Genomic DNA, 17,509 nt, shown 5'->3' with positions numbered 1-17,509 from the left:
TCCGGTTTGGGATGTTGGGAGAGGAAAGTGACGTCTCCCGGAGCTGGGTGGTAGCGTAGGGCTATCATCCTGTCCACGGGAGCACCCGTGTTGGGCCTGGACCACGTGCCCAAAAGGACATCTGTGAGGGCCTCATTAAACAGCAGCAGGGGCTCCGAAGAGTTTGAAGCCGGTTAAAGCTCCTCAGTCAGGAGTTTAAACCTGACTACCACCGTAGGAAGCACGAATTTGAGAGCCTCTGCCACCCTAGGCAACACCACTGAGTATGATGCTCCCTCCTCCGTAGCCATGGTAGTAGGAGACAACATGCCAAGGTTAGGGGAGGTGTCCAAACCACTGGCACCCCCCAGTTCCTGTCTCCAGTCCTGTTCCGTGTCCACCTGGTCAGTGAAAGGGTCACCTGACCCCTCCCAGTCCTCCTTATCATCCTCTGGGTGCCATTGTTGTTGAAAAGGGACCCCAGGAGTGAACAGGGGCATAAAAAAAAACACGCGTCGCCGGTCCGGCTCCATGTCCACGTCGGGATGGAGACCAGGGTCGACAACGGCCGGGGGCCCAACCGGCGTTGAACGCTGTAGTGGTGCTGTTGGAAGCGGTGCCAGTGGAGGCGTATTGAGGTCAACAGGTGCTGATCCAGATCAGGGCCTGGATCCAAGGAAGGCCAGCGACGTCGTAGCCTGAGCCACCGGCAGCCAAGACCTAGGCCCCCAAATCGAGTCCACGGGGCCCACAGGCGCGCGGGCAGGGTCGGTCCTCTCAAAGCTGGCATGCATTGCCTCGTAGAACGTTCGAAGCTGGGCGGGAGTCGCTTCGTGTCCCGGAAAGGAAGGGAAATTCGCCGTCGACCTTTTGGGCTCTGCGCGCGGAGTCGCAGAAGGGGCACCACCTGCGTGCCTCGTTGGATTGACCGACCGATGAGAACAAGTCGAAGAGCAACAATGCGTCTTCGACTTCTTCTTCTGCTTCGACTTACCCGACCCAGTGTACGAAAACGTCGAAGATTTGGAACCGACTGCCGGTGTTCAAGCAGCTTTCGGGACCGCTCCTGCAAAGCCTTTGGTGCCATCGACCGGCAGTCGGAGCACGACGACTTGGGGTTGTGGTCGCGTTCCAGGCAAAAGAGGCACACGCGGTGTGGATCTGTCATCGACATCAGTCAGTTACAGGAACAGCATGCCTTGAAACCAGGCATCCCTCGTGCACCTTTTCAGAGTCAGAGACTTGAAAAAAGAAATAGACAAAAGTCGAGAAAAAGTTAGTCAAAAAATGACTGAGGTACCGCTCTTCCCAGATCTGAGCTGGCTGGCGTGGAAAAAGAAAGAACTGACGTAAGCACGCGAGGGCGGCGTCTAAGTAGCTGCCGCGACATCATCCCGGTGACCACGATGGCGAAAACGGACGTGGAGTCGAACAACGCCACCTTTCAATGTGCAGAGGTACTGCTGACGAAAAAACTTTCCGGATCTAGTCTGACGCCTCTGGGTAATTCTAAGGTAAGGAATCTATAACTAACGTGTTTCTTTCAGATTTTGCTGTTTCTATGTGTACTGAATTGTGCAGCAGCAAATCGCCATGAGTGATTGTTTTTTTTTTTTTTTTTTAATTTTTAAAACCTTTATTTTCAAATAGTGCACACAGCTATTCAGCCTTACATCCCGGAGGCTAGGCAGCAACTCAAAAAGCAATAGGTCAAAGTGCAAGGAGCAAAGTAACAGAACGCGTCAAGGTTATAATTTTCCATTTTTTGTGTTTTTTATGAAAAAGAAACAAGGACAGAAGGTGGCGCCAAAACTAGCGCTAAGAAAGAAGGCAAGTAAACTATTATGCAGTGGGGCCTAATCAAGGAGTCGGCTAGGCACAGTGATCGCAGTTAGAATCAGAACAATATGGATGCATAGAACCACGGGGGAAGGATACACAGGATAGTAGTGATACCAAATCGTCAGTTGGAATTATAGGCTATGGGGTCAAGTGTTCTTCTAGTGGGGCGGATTCCGGCGGTATGCAGATGTCACCCCTATACTCGTTCCAGGCCCCCCACAACTTCTGCCACTTTTTGGGTTTACCCCTGGCTACATACACTGTCTTTTCTCGGAACATACACCAATCCATGTTGGCCTTCCACTGTACCACCTTCGGGGCTGTTGTCGCTCCCCACAATTGTGCAATGTCCTGCTTTGCGACCATATTTCCAAGGGTGACCCACTGGGTTTGTGCAGTGTTGTAATCTGTTGGACCCCAGATATTGAAGAGGCATCTCCGGGCCTCCGCGTGTACTTCCACCCCGGTCACCTCACTCATGATCAAGTGCACCCGCCTCCAATAGGAAGCTATCACACTGCACTCCCAAATGATATGCATGAAGGTGGCCAGAGCGCCACAGCCACGCCGACAGAGGCCGTCAACCGAATGTCCCATATATATTAAACTGGGGCCAGTGACGTAGACTCTGTGCAGGATCTTTAATTGCACCAATCGAAGTCGGGCGGGGATAGCGACCTCCTTGGGGGACGACACCGCATATTGCCAGTCCTCGTCGTCGATCTCTATCCCGTCCCGTACCCATTGATCTCTCACCCCCAGAAGAAGATCTGTGCGAATATTAATCAGTTTTTTATACGTCAGGGAGATGGCGCTGTCCGGCATGTGGCCGTCCAGTACCCGATCTTCCAGGGGAGAACATTCGGGAATTGCCTCGCCCTCCGGCATGGCGGACAGGAGTGCATGTCGCAGCTGAGCGTACCGAAAATATTTTGTTCCGCCCAGCTGGAACTTCGTCTGTAGTTGGGCAAAAGACTTCACCTCCCCTCGCATCATCATATCCTCCACTCTAGAGATTCCGATCATGTCCCACTTGTCGAATCCCTTAGTGTGCCACAATTTACCCAGAATCTCGGAGTCATAAAGAGGAGTTGCCATTGTGAGCTTGTCTTTCCACCCCTGTGCCTTTGTGATCGTCCTCCAGATGTGCACAGCGGTTTTCGTTGGCCCAGACATCCGCCTATCAAGAGATCTCGTGTACAGCGCCCTATGGTATTTCCCGCCATCCAGGAGCCACCGATCCATGGTGTAACCTGGACTATCTGCCGGCCGGGCCGTAAAGACCGTGATTGAGGGCCGCCAACAGAGAGGCCCAGTAGTATCTCCGCACGTCGGGCAATGCTATGCCCCCATCATACCACGAGAGTGTGAGCTTCGTGGTAGCAATGCGTGGCCGGCCATCCCAGACCAGGGCACGTTGCAAGCTCTCGATTTCCCCAAAGTATCTGGCCGGACCGGATCTTGAGTATTTTGCAGGGCATACAGGAACCTGGGCAGGGACATCATTTTAAATAACGCCGCACGCCCAAGGAGGGAGAGAGGAAGTTTACGCCACCCTTCTACATCACGTCGGAGACGAACAAGAGGGGGAAGCAAATTGTTCTCGTAGCGTGCCTTGGGGTCAGTCGAAATATAGATCCCCAGGTATTTAAATCCCTGTCTCGCCACCTGTATGCCACAGTCCCTCGGAAGACGAGGCGTCCCCCCTCTCAGAACGTATAAATGCGACTTCGACCAATTAATGACCAGGCCGGAGTGCCGGCCAAATAGTCGAAGCACGTCACATGCCACGATGAGAGATTTGCAAGGGGAGGTAAGATACAGAAGGATGTCGTCTGCATATAATGACACTCGGTCCTCGAATCCAGGGGACCAGCGAATGCTATGTATGTCAGGGTGGTGCCGAATCCAGGCTGCCAACGGTTCAAGTGCCAATGCGAACAGAAGGGGCGACAGGGGACAACCCTGCCTAGTGCCCCTCTGAAGAGCAAAGGACGCGGACACTCGACCATTGACCGTCACATTAGCCAGCGGGCTGGCATACAAAAGTTTGACCCACCCTACAAATTCCAGACCGAAGCCGAGCTTCGCTAACACTGCCCACAGGTAGTTCCATTCGAGGGAGTCAAACGCCATCGTGGCATCCAACGACGCCAGAACAGCTGGTTCCCTGTGTGTGTGAGCCCTAGCCATGGCTCCGTGGAGTCTCCGAAGGTTAAGGGCCGTGTTGCGGTGTGGAATAAAGCCCGTCTGGTCCGGGTGCACTAAGTCGCCGATTGCGCCAATCAGGCGATTGGCCAGCAATTTGGCAAGAATCTTAGGCTCTTCATTCAACAGAGAGATGGGACGATACGATCGGCACAAATCTCTTGGTTTCCCTTCCTTATGGGTAACCACAATGGTGGCCAGCCTCTGGTCGTGGGGAAGCATGCCCGTCTCTCGCGCCTCCAAGAACATGTCCCGTAGGGGTGGAGAAACGACATCAGGCTTGATTTTATACAGTTCCACTGGAATACCATTGGGGCCGGGCGCCTTACCAGGTCTGAGGGAACAAATGGCAAGGGCTATCTCATCCGCAGTGATGTCCCTATCTAAGTCATCACGGTCCTCCGTCTCCGACAGGCACGGGAGATCTATGTCCGCCAAAAGTGCACTGGAGTCTGTCTCAGACCGGTCCGAGACCGAAGTGTAAATGCTCTCAAAGTAGTCCGAGAACGACTCAGCTATCGCCCTCGGATCAGTGACAAGCTGGCCATCGTCCCCCAACACCTCCGGAACCACGCGACCAGCTCTCTCCTTCTTGTCAAGCCAAGCAAGGAGCTTGCCCGCCTTGTCACTGACATCGTAAATTCTACCCTGTTGTTCCCTACCCATGACTCTGGCAGCATCGGAGGCAATATCACGGTATTCTGATTGCTTAAGCGAGAGGGCATGGAGCAGCTCAGGCGTGGGGCCCGCTTCCAATTGGGAGTCCAGCTCCATGATCTCGGCTTCAATGCGCACCATGTCGGCATCTCTATGTCTCCGGACGTCCGCTATAAGGGTGAGAGCCTCACCTCGCAGAACCGTCTTAAACGCCTCCCAAAGAGTGGCGGCTGATGCGACCGACCCGGTATTCTCAGAGAAATAGAGCTCAATAACTCTGGCCAGGAGTCCGCGCGTTTTCGGGTTTCGAAAATACCACGGGTTAACCACTACAGGCCGCTCGGTGATCACAATGTCGAAGTCGAAAGACACCCAGACCGGGGAATGGTCCGAGATGCCCCTCGCCAGCAAGCGGGCCTCGGAAATCACCGACGCATGGGCCGCCAGGGTCAGGACATAATCTATTCTAGAGAGGCTACCGTGCGCCCCGGAGTGAAACGAGTATTGACTCTGGGTGGGATGCATAAGTCTCCAGCAATCAATCAGTCCCATGGTGTCGAGGAAATCGGGCAACCAGGATTGTGAACTACGGAGATCTCTGGGCGGGTGTCTGTCCAAGGTCCCCGAACAGACTGAGTTGAAGTCACCACCCACAATAAGCAACCCCTCGGGTAGGCCCAAAATGGCGCCCCCAAGGTCCTTAAAAGTGTTGTTTTGTAGCCCCGGGGGAACGTAAACTGAAACCAGAATCAGGGACCGCCCCTCCCATCTCCCCGTGATGGCAGCGTACCGCCCCCTCTCATCCACAACACTGGAGTCAATCTCAAATGGGAGAGACGTGCGCATCATAATCCCTGCCCCCCGGGACCCCGAGGAAAACCCTGAATATGCCACCATTTTGAAACCCTTCCTGTTAAGCGCACGACACGTGTTTCCCACCAAGTGCGTCTCCTGTAACAAAATAACATCAGGCATACATCTCCTAAATAATTGCAAAACCACCCCTCTCTTGATGCGGTCACCCAAGCCGTTAACATTCCAACACAGAACTTTTAATTTCCTACCCCCCATCATCGAATCACTGGCCTTCGCCGACCCAAGTAGGCCTCCCAGATACAGTGAAAGAATTAGAGCATTTGTTGCATTGCCTTAGAAGAAGAAAGGAAAAACAAAGAAAGCAAACAAAACCAACCGTCGAAACACCCCCCACCCTGCACCCCTGCAGCAGACTAAATAGCCCCCCCAACCAGCAGTGTGCCTGTCGCCCCATAAACTAAACTACAAGAAGACCCTAGAGGAGAAAGGAGATCACGTAGTCCCCCCCGCCACCCTCCATGTTAGGAAGAAGGATATTCACCATAAGGTGCAACAGTATGGCTTTTTGGTCATTGTCAACAGGATCACCGACCGAGAAAGTTAGTGAGATGAGTTCTACTCCTGACGATCGGGGCCTCCCGAGGCGCCCTCCGAATGTTCTTCCAGTTCCTCGCGTCTGTGCGGCAAGGTGTCCAGCCAGTCGCTCACCACTTCAGGCATGTCGAAAAATACACCACGACCATCGTGTTCAATACGCAGTCTAGTGGGGAACATCATCGAGTACTTCATCCCCAAGTCTCTGAGACGCCGCTTCACTCCTGCAAAACTCTTACACTGTCTTTGAACCGCCCTAGTAAAGTCCGGGTAGAAGTTGACATCCGCGTTCTGGAACTTGAGGGGCCCGTGTCGTCTCGAGGCCTGTAGGATCACGTCCCGATCTCTGAAATTGAACAGGCGGGCTATGATGGGTCGTGGTGTGGCGCCCGACTTGGGCGGTCCACCCGGCATTCTGTGGGCCCGCTCAACTGAAAAGAAATGGCTGAGGCCCGCGGGGGCCAGATGAGTCTTTATCAGTTCCTCGACGAAGAGATCGGTGGCCGAGTCCTCTGCGCCCTCCGGTACCCCAATAATTTGGACGTTCTGCCGCCTGGCACGTCCCTCAAAATCTTCCAGCCGCCTCGAAAAAAGATCGTTGACAGACCTCAGGTTCCGGACCTCCGTCTGCAGGTCCGAGACATCAGTCGTGAGGCTCGCAGTTTTAATGTCTAGCGATTTTACCCTGTCATTGGTCTTGCCGAGGTCGGCCTTGATCAGGTTGAGGTCGATCGCCAAGGTATCAACTTTGTGCATCAGGACCTCGTGTTGCTTTTACATCTCCGTTCTGATGCCAGCTATAGCCCCCATGATGTCTCGGAGTGTCGGCTCTGCCTCGTCCGGCGAACCCGCACGTAGAGTGTCTTTTGAGTGGGCGGCCACAGTCGGCGAGGTCCTTTGTTGGGCATAGCGGTCAATCTTGTTTGTCTGGGGTTGGACCGTCTTCCTACTGACCGGGTCCACCGTTCTGTCTGGGTCGCCTTTGCCCGCCATATTGGAGCCGGGGATTGAACAAAGGGTGGTACACCAAAACCCCTTCGAGTACACAAGCAAGTGTGAAGCGTAGCAGCCGCAGATGTTTATTCATCGGAAGGCCACTCCGCAACTTCGCTTACTCCGCCGGCTGGCGCAGGAGTCACTCACTCGGCATATCAATCATGCGCTTCAGTGTCGTTGCCGTCGGCCATCACCGAGACAATGGTTCGTCCCTGGCACGAATCTTCAGCACGACGTATCTTCGTCTATAAGTGTCGGATTTTTAATCGGACAGCAGATCCCGTCTCAAAGACCATTCACCAACAAGAATCCACCACCATGGAACAGGATTTCGATCAGGATTTATGCGGAGGGTCGGAGGGTCTCCGGAGCTCCGAGCTTACGCGGCCATCTTGCTTGCCCGCGAAGCTCCTCCCCCATGAGTGATTGTTTATGTGCAGGAAGCTGTCCCTTCCTGCACATAAACAATCATTAAAAAAATGACGACTTGCAACTTCTATGTGTGCTGCACAATGTAGCACATGTAAGAGTTACAAATCACCATTAGATTGTTTATGTGCAGCAAGGGACACCTTCCTGCAAATAAACAATAATTTCACAATTGTGCAAGGGTGTCTGCATCGGTGCTAGGCAGCTGAATTTAGCACCAGCATTAGGGAAAACACAGGGGTGTGCCATATCATTGTAAATTTGATGCATCTCTGCGTTTTTGGGAAGGCGGAGTACGACATAAGCAATTTTGTCTTAATGCCGAGCTCCGCCATTCTTTTGTAAATATGCCTCTAAGTTTCTTTAGGAAAACCATGAGGGATATTCACAAATTACCCCATGCTAAAATCAGAATGTTGTCTACTTTTCAGAAATGAATAGCTTTCTGAGATCACCCATCAGTTTGATACACGTTTACACCTCAAACTGGGAGTAAGTTGATAGCACCAAAAATTAGGAAAAATAGACTAAGTCTTAGAAAAATGTCAATACTGTGATACAAAAAATGCGTTTCTGATTCAAAGATTTCCTTGTTTCTGAAAGTCGGGAAATGGCGATTTTAGCACAGCAAACCTTTTGTTGATGCTATTTTTAGGAAAAAAACAGACACTTTCTTGTGCAGCACTCATTCACCATCCTCCCAACCAAAAAAAGAAAATGTAGCTATAATTTGGCTATTTTTTCAGTCCCCACAAGGGGAATCCACAACTCAGGGTACCTTTTGAATCTCCATGATTTTGGGAATAAAGGGTAAGAATTTGCGTGTTGATAACTTATGTGAAAAAAATATATGCAGGCCAAAGTGCAAGGTACCCCAAATAGCCAAAAAAAAGGACCCAGCACTAGGGTGGAAAAACCCCCGCAGTCAAGAGGTTAAAGGAGTGATCTAAATATTGGAACTGTGGAACAAAAACAATTCAAGTAGAATAAAACTCTTAAGAGTTCATCCAGTCTTATGTGTACCAATCTTGAAATAAATATCAGCTACAGATCCTGGATCATTTCGGTTCTGACATTTAGAAATTTATTTAGAAAGTCCTACTAAATTTGGAGGAAACTATGAAACAGAAATTACATTACCGATAGGTATTCCGTCTAGATTAAGATATATTTGTTAAAAAATGTCAAATGATGTGTGTTAGAACCGGGGTCTCTAGTTGGCAGGGGTATGCACCCTAGTCCAAGTAAGGACCACCGCTTCCGACCTGGTAGCTTGGCGCAGAGCAGCAAAGGCGTATCTTCAGAGGCAATGTGTAAAGTATTTGTGCAACACACCCACAACTCCCAGTGAAACACGCAGACAAGAAAAAGGCACTACACCAATGAGATATAAGAATAAAAATATCTTTATCTAAAACTTAGGCATGGTCTCAAAAACATCAAGGGTCCACTATAGACAATCAAAGGTTCCAGTGATAATGCCCTTGAAGAGATTGTCACACAGGTAACTGTGACAAGACTCCAACATATGCACGCAAAGGGTGTCAGTAGAAAGGAAAGGTCCTTGGGACTGGTGTTACAGGTATTCAGGGGAGGCTGTCTTTTAGCTAGGGAACATGAGAGCAAAGACAATTATAGTCCCGCTGGCTGATCACGCCGTTCCCGCACTCTTAAAGGCGGCTGTCCCCCCAAGCAAGGCAATCACAAGTTCTGTTACTCTGTGTACCGATTATCACTGTCCCGCCGTCCTTTTTCGGCAGAGTCACCAGTCCTGGGCCCGTTCTCAGAAAAGGGCCCCAACACAGACTTGAGCCGGCCCGCTACGGATGATCACTGTCCCCGGCACTTAAAGAACTCAGGCCCCCTTATGTTGGGACAGTCAGCTCGCGGCCCGCACCCCGCCCAAACAGCACAGAAGGCAGAGACTTAGGCGCACGCTGAGGGGTCACCTGCAGTTGCAGTGCAGCAGGCGCCGCTGTGAAGCTCCTCTCTCCCCCGGGGCTCTCAGTTCGCAGTGCCACTTGCACAGCCGCGGAGCAGGGAAGTCCTTTCTTTTCTCTGCGCGGCCTCACTCCTGATTGCTCCTGGTTGCACCAATCCTGGCGCGGCTCCTGAGAGGACGCTCGCTCATTACTGGGCAACGATCTCCACCGGGCCCAATCCCAGCGCGGCTCCTCTCTGACGTCAGAGGAGCTGCGCTCGGATTCCTGAGGCTCCCAGGTCCACCGGAGTGATTCCGGATGTAAGGCAGCGCTCAACTTCACAGCGCCCCAGTTACCCCACAGCGCTCCTCAGCGCATTCCAGACCCGGGCGGCGGCGGTGACTCAAGAATCGAAGCGCTTTCCTTCCACAGCGCTCACAGTGTCCCCGGGGGCCCCAGTTGGCGGTGATGATTTCCCGGGTTCCAGCACTTCAGTGTGGCCCCAGCGCTTTGTAGCCCAGTTTAAATAAAGCCTTCCAGCGCAATCAGGTCCCAGGGCAGCGGCGGTGCTTTCTGACGCACAGCGCTTCCTCCCCACTGCGCCTCACAGTTCACTTAGGGTCCCCAGGCAACAGGAGTGTTTTCCAGCGCTGCAGAGGACACCTGGGAAGATGACAAGTTGTTGTCGTCCTTTCAGTTCCTTTCTGCAGCTGAACAGTTCCACCAGCTGCAGGGACAGTCCTCTAAATCACGAAGGGTAAGTCCCAGAAAAGCGGTCCCTCTGTATGTTGTTCAAAGAAAGGTAGCTTCTTAGGGATGTGGTGGAGACACTCTGGTGATGGTATTCCCAGTCTCCATGGCAGGGCCGGAACAGCAGGCAGTAGAGCAGCTCAGTAGGTAGGGGTAGCAGTTCCTTGGAGCAGTCAGCCTCCTTCCAGTTGGCAATCCTTCCTGTCGCAGCAGTCTTCACTCCCGCAGAGGTTCTTCCAGGTCCAGCAGTGTAACAAGAATGTGATGCCAGAACCCTCCCTTATATATTCTACAGTCCAGAGGCTAGAAAGTGGTGATAGTCTCTGGAAGGGTCTGGGGGCAGGGGCTTCTGGAAGAGTCCAGGGAGTTCTGGTATGTTCCCTGCCTTCCCTGACCTAGCTGTCACAGTGACGAGAGACAGGCTGTTAAGGCTACAGTGGGCAGCCCATCACAGCTCATCCCAGGGAAGAAGGTGTGACTCACCACTCCCACCTCCCAACCCAGGCAGGCTATCAGTGTGCAGAGGGGAGGGGGGAGTCTGCAGAGCCTAATCTAAGTGTAGGTAGGAAAAGATCCACTTTATAAAAGTGGGATCCCTAACATAGTAATGCCCAAACCCTATATATCATTGGAAAGGGTTCCCCGCCCGAGTCCAACAAGACCAAACATGATAGACTTGTTAGGTCCCTGTCAGAAGTTATCCCATAAGGAGAGGTTCCCAATGTTAGCCTATGGAGGATTAGCCTTACTGCGGTAGCAGTGGCTTGTGGCAGATATGCCAGCCTCACAAGGTTTTAGGGGAGAGCACCTGCATCTCAGCACTTTTTAGCAGTGGTGAGAGGCCCAGAGTCCAACAAAAGATAAGGTAAAAATGGGAGGCAAAAAAGGGCAAAAATGTAGGGGAGACCACCCTAAAGCTGACAGGTCTAACAATGTGTGTTAACAGAGTTACTACTCATCTTGCAACTTTTTTCTTACGATCGCCACCCACAAAATGCCGAGCAGTAATGGGTGAAATGTTTTCTTCTGTTTGATGCAGCAGTCTATCTGATGCAGCATTAAAATATTAGTAACATGGTAAAAGTGAAAGCTAGACGTTTTCACGTTTGTGTTACACATAAATACGTAAGTGAATGCAAATGTGAAAAATGTGCACTACTAGCATGAATGCACCTATTTCCAGGAAACAGCTACTGTGATATCTAAAGGAGGCTGGCAGATTTTTGGTTTCAAGTTTCTCTGAGCCGCTCGTATGGCACAATAGAGTATGAACTCATCTTAACTGCATCCTTTAATGTTTTAGCTGATGTCTGTACCAAAGAGACTTACGCATTTAGCTGAAATTGTCACATCTTATCACACGACTCCAATCGTTCAATTACAATTTTACCTTTACAGTTGTTTTGTTCAGACTCATTTTTAACTTTACCTTATTGAGAGTGTTGAGGGCTTGTTGTGCAGCTTGTAAAGCAGGTTCTGCTTTGGCCAAGTCTATTTCGCACTGTCTTTGTTTCTCCATTACATTCTGAAAAGTAACATACAGTAAGCATGAGGTATAAACATCCATCTTTGTTTGCCACTTATTCTCTGCAGTAAATCATACCGTGTAAAGCTAGCTAGGTGGAATGCAATTAGGGATCCATGATACGCTCTCCTGTGGCTCTTTGTGTGAATGAAATAAACCTGCTACAAGTATTTTCTGTATTGTGTTATTTGTACGTCCATTCACACCTTCATCACGATATTGAGGATATCTATTAATTGGAGAGTACTAGGGTCCATATTAGATACCATAATACGTTAGAGACGTGCTCCTACATTTGAACATACGAATAAATAGCTCTAGATATTCCCAGCCTCCACCACCTTTGAGCACAGTTTCACCTATTCGGCAATGTATATTGGAATGAAATTCCACAAACATTTTGTTTTTGAAATGTAATTTTCACAATCTTAGTCTAGCTACCTGAATAAATTTTTCTGTATATTCATTGGCTGACATATGTAGGTTGGCACACATCTAGCTTATTTGCCCTATCACTTTTAAACCAGACAGTTTTTTCTAAGTTCTGATCCACTTTAACCTGTTGACCACGGTGCGAATTCCGCCGCAGTGCGGGTGAAATAATGAGTGGGCGTGTTTCGGACGGCCCGCGGCCGTCCTCTACACGCGGCCACCATGACGCTGGATGGCCAGGGGTTGTCCGACACATCGAACGGGTTAAAGAACAATCTTACTTGCCTGTGGTAATGCTTTATGTGGGAGAGACTCTGTCTAGCCATAGATTCCTTACCATAGACTAATCTCAAGATGTCTGACTCGTGAACATTACCTCTGTGCTCTGGTAGGTGGCACAATTCACACCGGCAGTGCCTTGCACAGTGCTTATATGGACACTAACCCAGCGTGCAGACGTCAGTTTCTTTTCATGACTTTCCATGCCAGAAACACGGAGGAACGAAGAACACTGACCACTGATGCGTGAAGCTGGGGCCCTGTAAAGGAAACAGCCCTTTACTCTGAAATCTGGTGCAGAGAGAGGAGGATGGGTGGGTCGTACAGCTAGATAGACTCTACCAGATAAGGCGTACAAAAGGTAAGTAACTTGTTCAACTGATTGAGACTTCTAGCTGCAGATTCCTTACCTTAGAACAATTACTAAAGCAATATCTCCCGGAGGTGGGACAGCGACACAGATTTAACCCGTTTCCTGCTTCGAACGTTCAGTGCCAGTGCTTAACGTTCGAAGAAACGGGTGCGGCCGCGTCGGCTGTTGGACGTGCGCAGCACCAGGGAGGTAGCTCGCACGACGTCCAACGGCTGACGGCAGCAGCGAACGGGTTAAACTAGAATATTCTGTAGGACTGAACAGGCAAAGTGCCTGTCTCGCCGGACCTGACTGTCCAGGCAGTAGTGCTTTGTAAACATGTGCAAGGAAGCCCACGTTGCTGCCTGACAGATATCCAGGTCAGGTACTCTGTGAGCTGTGCATAGCAAATTATGATGCACAGCACAATCTATTGTTAAATGATTCATTTCTGCACCACCTTTGCTTTTTTGCCTCCGACATATCTCACAAAGAGTAGATCATCCATCCGGAACTTTCTTGTGCACTCAAGATAGAACAACAACACTATTTTTGGGTCCAGCCGATGGAGTCCCTCCTCTTCTGTAGAGGGGTGTAGAGGGGTGAGGTGGAGCATAAAAGGTAGGCAGGGTGATGGACTGGCCTGCATGAAAGGGAGTTACAACCTTCGGTAGGAAGGATGCTCTAGCTTTTTTGGTTAGATAGTACGGTATGGAGGCTGAGATGACAAAGGCTGCTGCTCACTGACCCTACGGGCAGATGTTATTGTTGACATTTTTATGGTAAGGAGCCTGATAGAGCAGTTGTGTAACAGCTCAAAAGGAGCACACATTAGGAATGTAAGGACTAAATTAAGGTCCCACTGTGGCATAATGAAGGGTACAGGTGGGAACATGCTTTGGAGACCTTTCAAAAATCTATAGGTGACTTAAAGAGGGATGGATGGTCTGGCAACTGCAAAAATGCTGAGATGGCAGAAAGATAGCCTTTCAAAGTGCCCAAAGAAGAGCCCTGCTGGACCAACATAAGAATAAACATGAGAACCTGGGAAAGGGGAGCAGAAAGGGAATCAACTTGTCTTACTGTAAACCATGCCACAAGCTTACTCCAACGGCAGACATATACTGTTTTAGTGGAGGGATATCTGGCAGATAAGATAACACTACATACTTCAGGCAGAAGTTCAAAAGCAGCCAAATGTGCCCGCTCAATCTCTACACATGAAGGCAAAGAGTTTTCATGTTTGGGGACAGAACCCTACCCTGCTGCTGCAAAAGAAGGTCCTCCTGGAGAGGCAGCCAATCAGAGGACCTGTGCTCATGGTCAGCAGCTTATGATACCAGACTCTCCTTCCCCATTCCAGAGCCACAAGTTTGATTCTCGCCGCAGCGAACACCGGTTGTCAGTGTCGCCCAGCCCCCGTGATTGCAGAAAGTACGTGCAATTCAAGCCACGCCTGTTTTCCTCTTGCCTCATCCGAGTGGACTCACTGCATATATATAAAGGAATAATTTCTTATACTGGGGCTAGAAAGTGATTCCCGCCCCGCCCCCCACCCTTGTGTGGGTGGTTTTGTGTGCTGGCCGCCGATATCTGTCCGAGAAATTGCTAGGACCCTGAAAAATAGAGTACCCATTGTCCTGATGAAGCCTACATCATCTGGCTGAAACGCGACCGCGACTGCGTCAACACCTTTTTGCTTCGACTGGAGTCCCCTGTTACTATTCAAAAAATGTGTTTGATTTTTGTCTGATTGGCACCAATACAAATATAGACTGGGTTGACGTTTTAACCCCCAGGTGCTTTATTCTTGGGACTACCATTGTGTTGTCCACTCTATTGTAAATTAAGTGGAGGCACTGATCCGAATTGGGATATATATATCATTTTTTCTATATATACCTTGTGTTTAGGGTACATAGAAACGTGATACTGTAAATGTGATGTATATTTGTATATATGTATATGTGACGTTTTGTATATAGACTGTCGGTTGTTGTAATTTCCTTGATGTCCGCTCATATGTGTGTTGATGAGTTTACATATGTATATTTTTTTCATGTTTGATTTCTGATTCACAAGAGAATTAAGTGTTTCTTGTTTGAGAATTAAATTTGGATCAATCCCTTCGGTACCCTTTGTTGCTATTTTCTCATCCTAGGATGTCTCCTGCTCAGGTACGGGAGGGTTAAGTGGGCAGAACCCCTGACCATTTGTTCACAAGAATAACTTGGGCCCAGTTATTCCTGATCTTCTAGAGAACTCTGGATGGGTGTGGTATTGGCAGAAAGGCTTACAGGAGGCCTGAGCTCTACTCAATAGAAAAAGAGTCTCCGATTGAGAGCAGCCTCGGAAACTCCAGCGCTCAAAACTGCTGAAATTGCATGTTCTCGACCGAGGCAAAAAGATCCACCTCAGGCTTTATCCATTCATGGAAGAGAACTTGTGCCATCTCTGGATGGAGATGCCATTTGTGATCAGCTTGGCATTGATGGCTGAGTTGTGCCCCCCTGGCATTTAGAGATCCCACCAGGTGTTTAACCACCAACGATATGCCCTGACATTTCAACCATGTACAAAGGTGCAACACTTCTTGACAAAGGGTCTATGACCCCACCCTGCCCTGTTTGTTGCAGTACCACACGGCAGTAGTGTTGTCTGTGAAGCCCTGTACCAGCCTTTCCCTGATTAAAGGAAGAAAGACCTTCAATGCCAGCTGTATAGTTCAGAGTTCTTATAGGTTGGTGTAGAGTCGGGATTCTGCTGTGAGCCAGAGTCCTCTAATCTCCACGTCCCCCAGATGACCGCCCTAGCCCAGAAGTGACGCATCTGTCACTACAAAAAAATGGGCTAAGGTAAATGAACAATAAATATAGACTAGAATCAGTACCATATTAATTCTGTCCTACCGGACAGTCAATTTTAATGTATTGCGTTATTAGAAATTGAACAAGTAACAATAAAGTGGGACACAATTCTGCCTCCTACACATTACAAGACATCAACAAAACATATATAATAAACAAAACATTCAGGCAGGGCAGGGAAGCTTGTTTGTGATGCAATTATTCAAACAAGCAATAAAAACGACAACCGTTACACTAGATTATCAATTAAGATTGTGTATCACCATTGTGCTACACAACCGACTGCCACCGCGCAGATCGGTCCAACCACGTCACCACTGATGGTCCATTCCCCAACCATTGCGGTAGGAGCCTTCAAAATACCTTGCTATTGTGCAGTGTCCTAACTTCAACACTCTTTCTTTAGAAACTCTTCCAGAGAGAGCTGAACTGCCCATTGCGACCAACGATTCCGTACCATCCCCTTACTTCATGCTACCACCTGTTAACAAGCAAAATTGCTTCGGCATTGCAAGTACCTATTGCGATTTATTAAGGCTCCCCCATGGTAACCTTTTCTCACAGCGTATTCCCGAGATTTTCTGGCAGCTTGCTTAGTCGGCTCCTTGCTCTTCAGGCTTGTAATAAATTGTCCTGATGATGATCCTAATATTGTTGTAAAGGATCAAAACGCCGTTGACTTGTTTGAACACTGTGTACACAATCTTAATTAATAATCTAGTGCAATGGCTGTCCTTTTAATTGCTTGTTCGATTAATTGCATCACAAACAAGCTTTCCTGCCCTGCCTGAATGTTTTGTTTATTATATATTGTAGGAGAGTAAGATCTGCTTCTTATAGTTACCCCCACTTTTTGCTGATGTTTCATTGTTTTTTTACTTTAGTCTGGGTTTGGCTGGGGCCCTGCTATCCAGGACTCCAGCCTAGCTGTTTCCTCTCTCAAATTGCTGCATGTACTTTAAGTACACCACAGATTGGATTCTGGGGTACCTTATAAGTCCCTAATATATAGTATCCTATACCCACAGGGCATAGGTTCCACAGAGGCCTCTCAGGGGCTTCAGCATGTATAATACCATCCCTGAGAGACCATTCAAAATGACACAACAGGTCTTCTGCAGCAGCCTGTGTAAGGTGGTGTATGCACCCCTTACTTAGATATAGGTTCCCTATATCTACCTTATATCACTGCACATATAAACCTTTCAGTCACCTCTATTGCAGGCCTTATCAATCCTCAAGGCACGGTGCTGGGTTTTGTGCGGGAGGGTGCCCATGCATGAGCAGGGCCCTCTGCAGCCTTCAGAATCTATTCTCAGGGGTTGTTCTGCGATGCAGCCAACGATATACTTTTAAGTGCATTATAACCTTGCAGTAAATGCTAACTTAGAAATGGCTGCAAGGAAACATGTTGTGGAGGTATGATTACGCCCTCCTAGAGGGAGAAATATGACTACGCCAGTACACCCAGTACCAGCTTCACAGTACCCTGGCATCACAAAATGGATGCTGCCAGCCACAGACTCACGTCTGCCCTCCTGCTACTGGATGAAACTCCAGCAGGGGAGGCTGAACAATAGGTTTCCAGTCACAGGGAGGTGTGACCACCTCCCAGACCGGCTTTAGTGTATTGGGGCTGGGTGGGTGCTCTCCAAGATTGCTTTGATATCTGCATAGTCTGTCTGTGTATAGTGCGAAACTGGACAAAGGACATGGGTGTAGCCACCCCTCTGTCCCGACCCTCCCATAGGTGGGTCTACAGAGTTTGTCCCACTCCTTCCTTGGGTATAAAGTAGGAACCCCTGACTACAGGACTTAAGATTCTCCTGGACGAAACTCTGCTACAAAATCCCAGAACTTC

At 49.4% G+C, this 17,509-nt stretch overlaps 1 protein-coding gene across 1 annotated transcript in view; it reads right to left on the bottom strand.

Annotated features, from left to right (window-relative positions):
* Nucleotides 1-17,509, bottom strand: part of DNAH17 (dynein axonemal heavy chain 17) — a 15,539,113-nt gene that overhangs the window by 4,191,530 nt on the left and 11,330,074 nt on the right. The window contains exon 60 of the mRNA XM_086931082.1: nt 11,623-11,718. Within this exon, the coding sequence (XP_086787208.1) occupies nt 11,623-11,718 (96 nt within the window). The remainder of the gene's footprint in view (nt 1-11,622; nt 11,719-17,509) is intronic.

The sequence above is a fragment of the Lissotriton vulgaris genome, chromosome 7 (genome assembly GCF_964263255.1).
Source record: "Lissotriton vulgaris chromosome 7, aLisVul1.2, whole genome shotgun sequence".
Lineage (NCBI taxonomy): Eukaryota > Metazoa > Chordata > Amphibia > Caudata > Salamandridae > Lissotriton > Lissotriton vulgaris.
The sequence above is the reverse complement of the archived record's forward strand: the minus strand, read 5'-3'. Positions and strand labels throughout refer to the sequence as shown.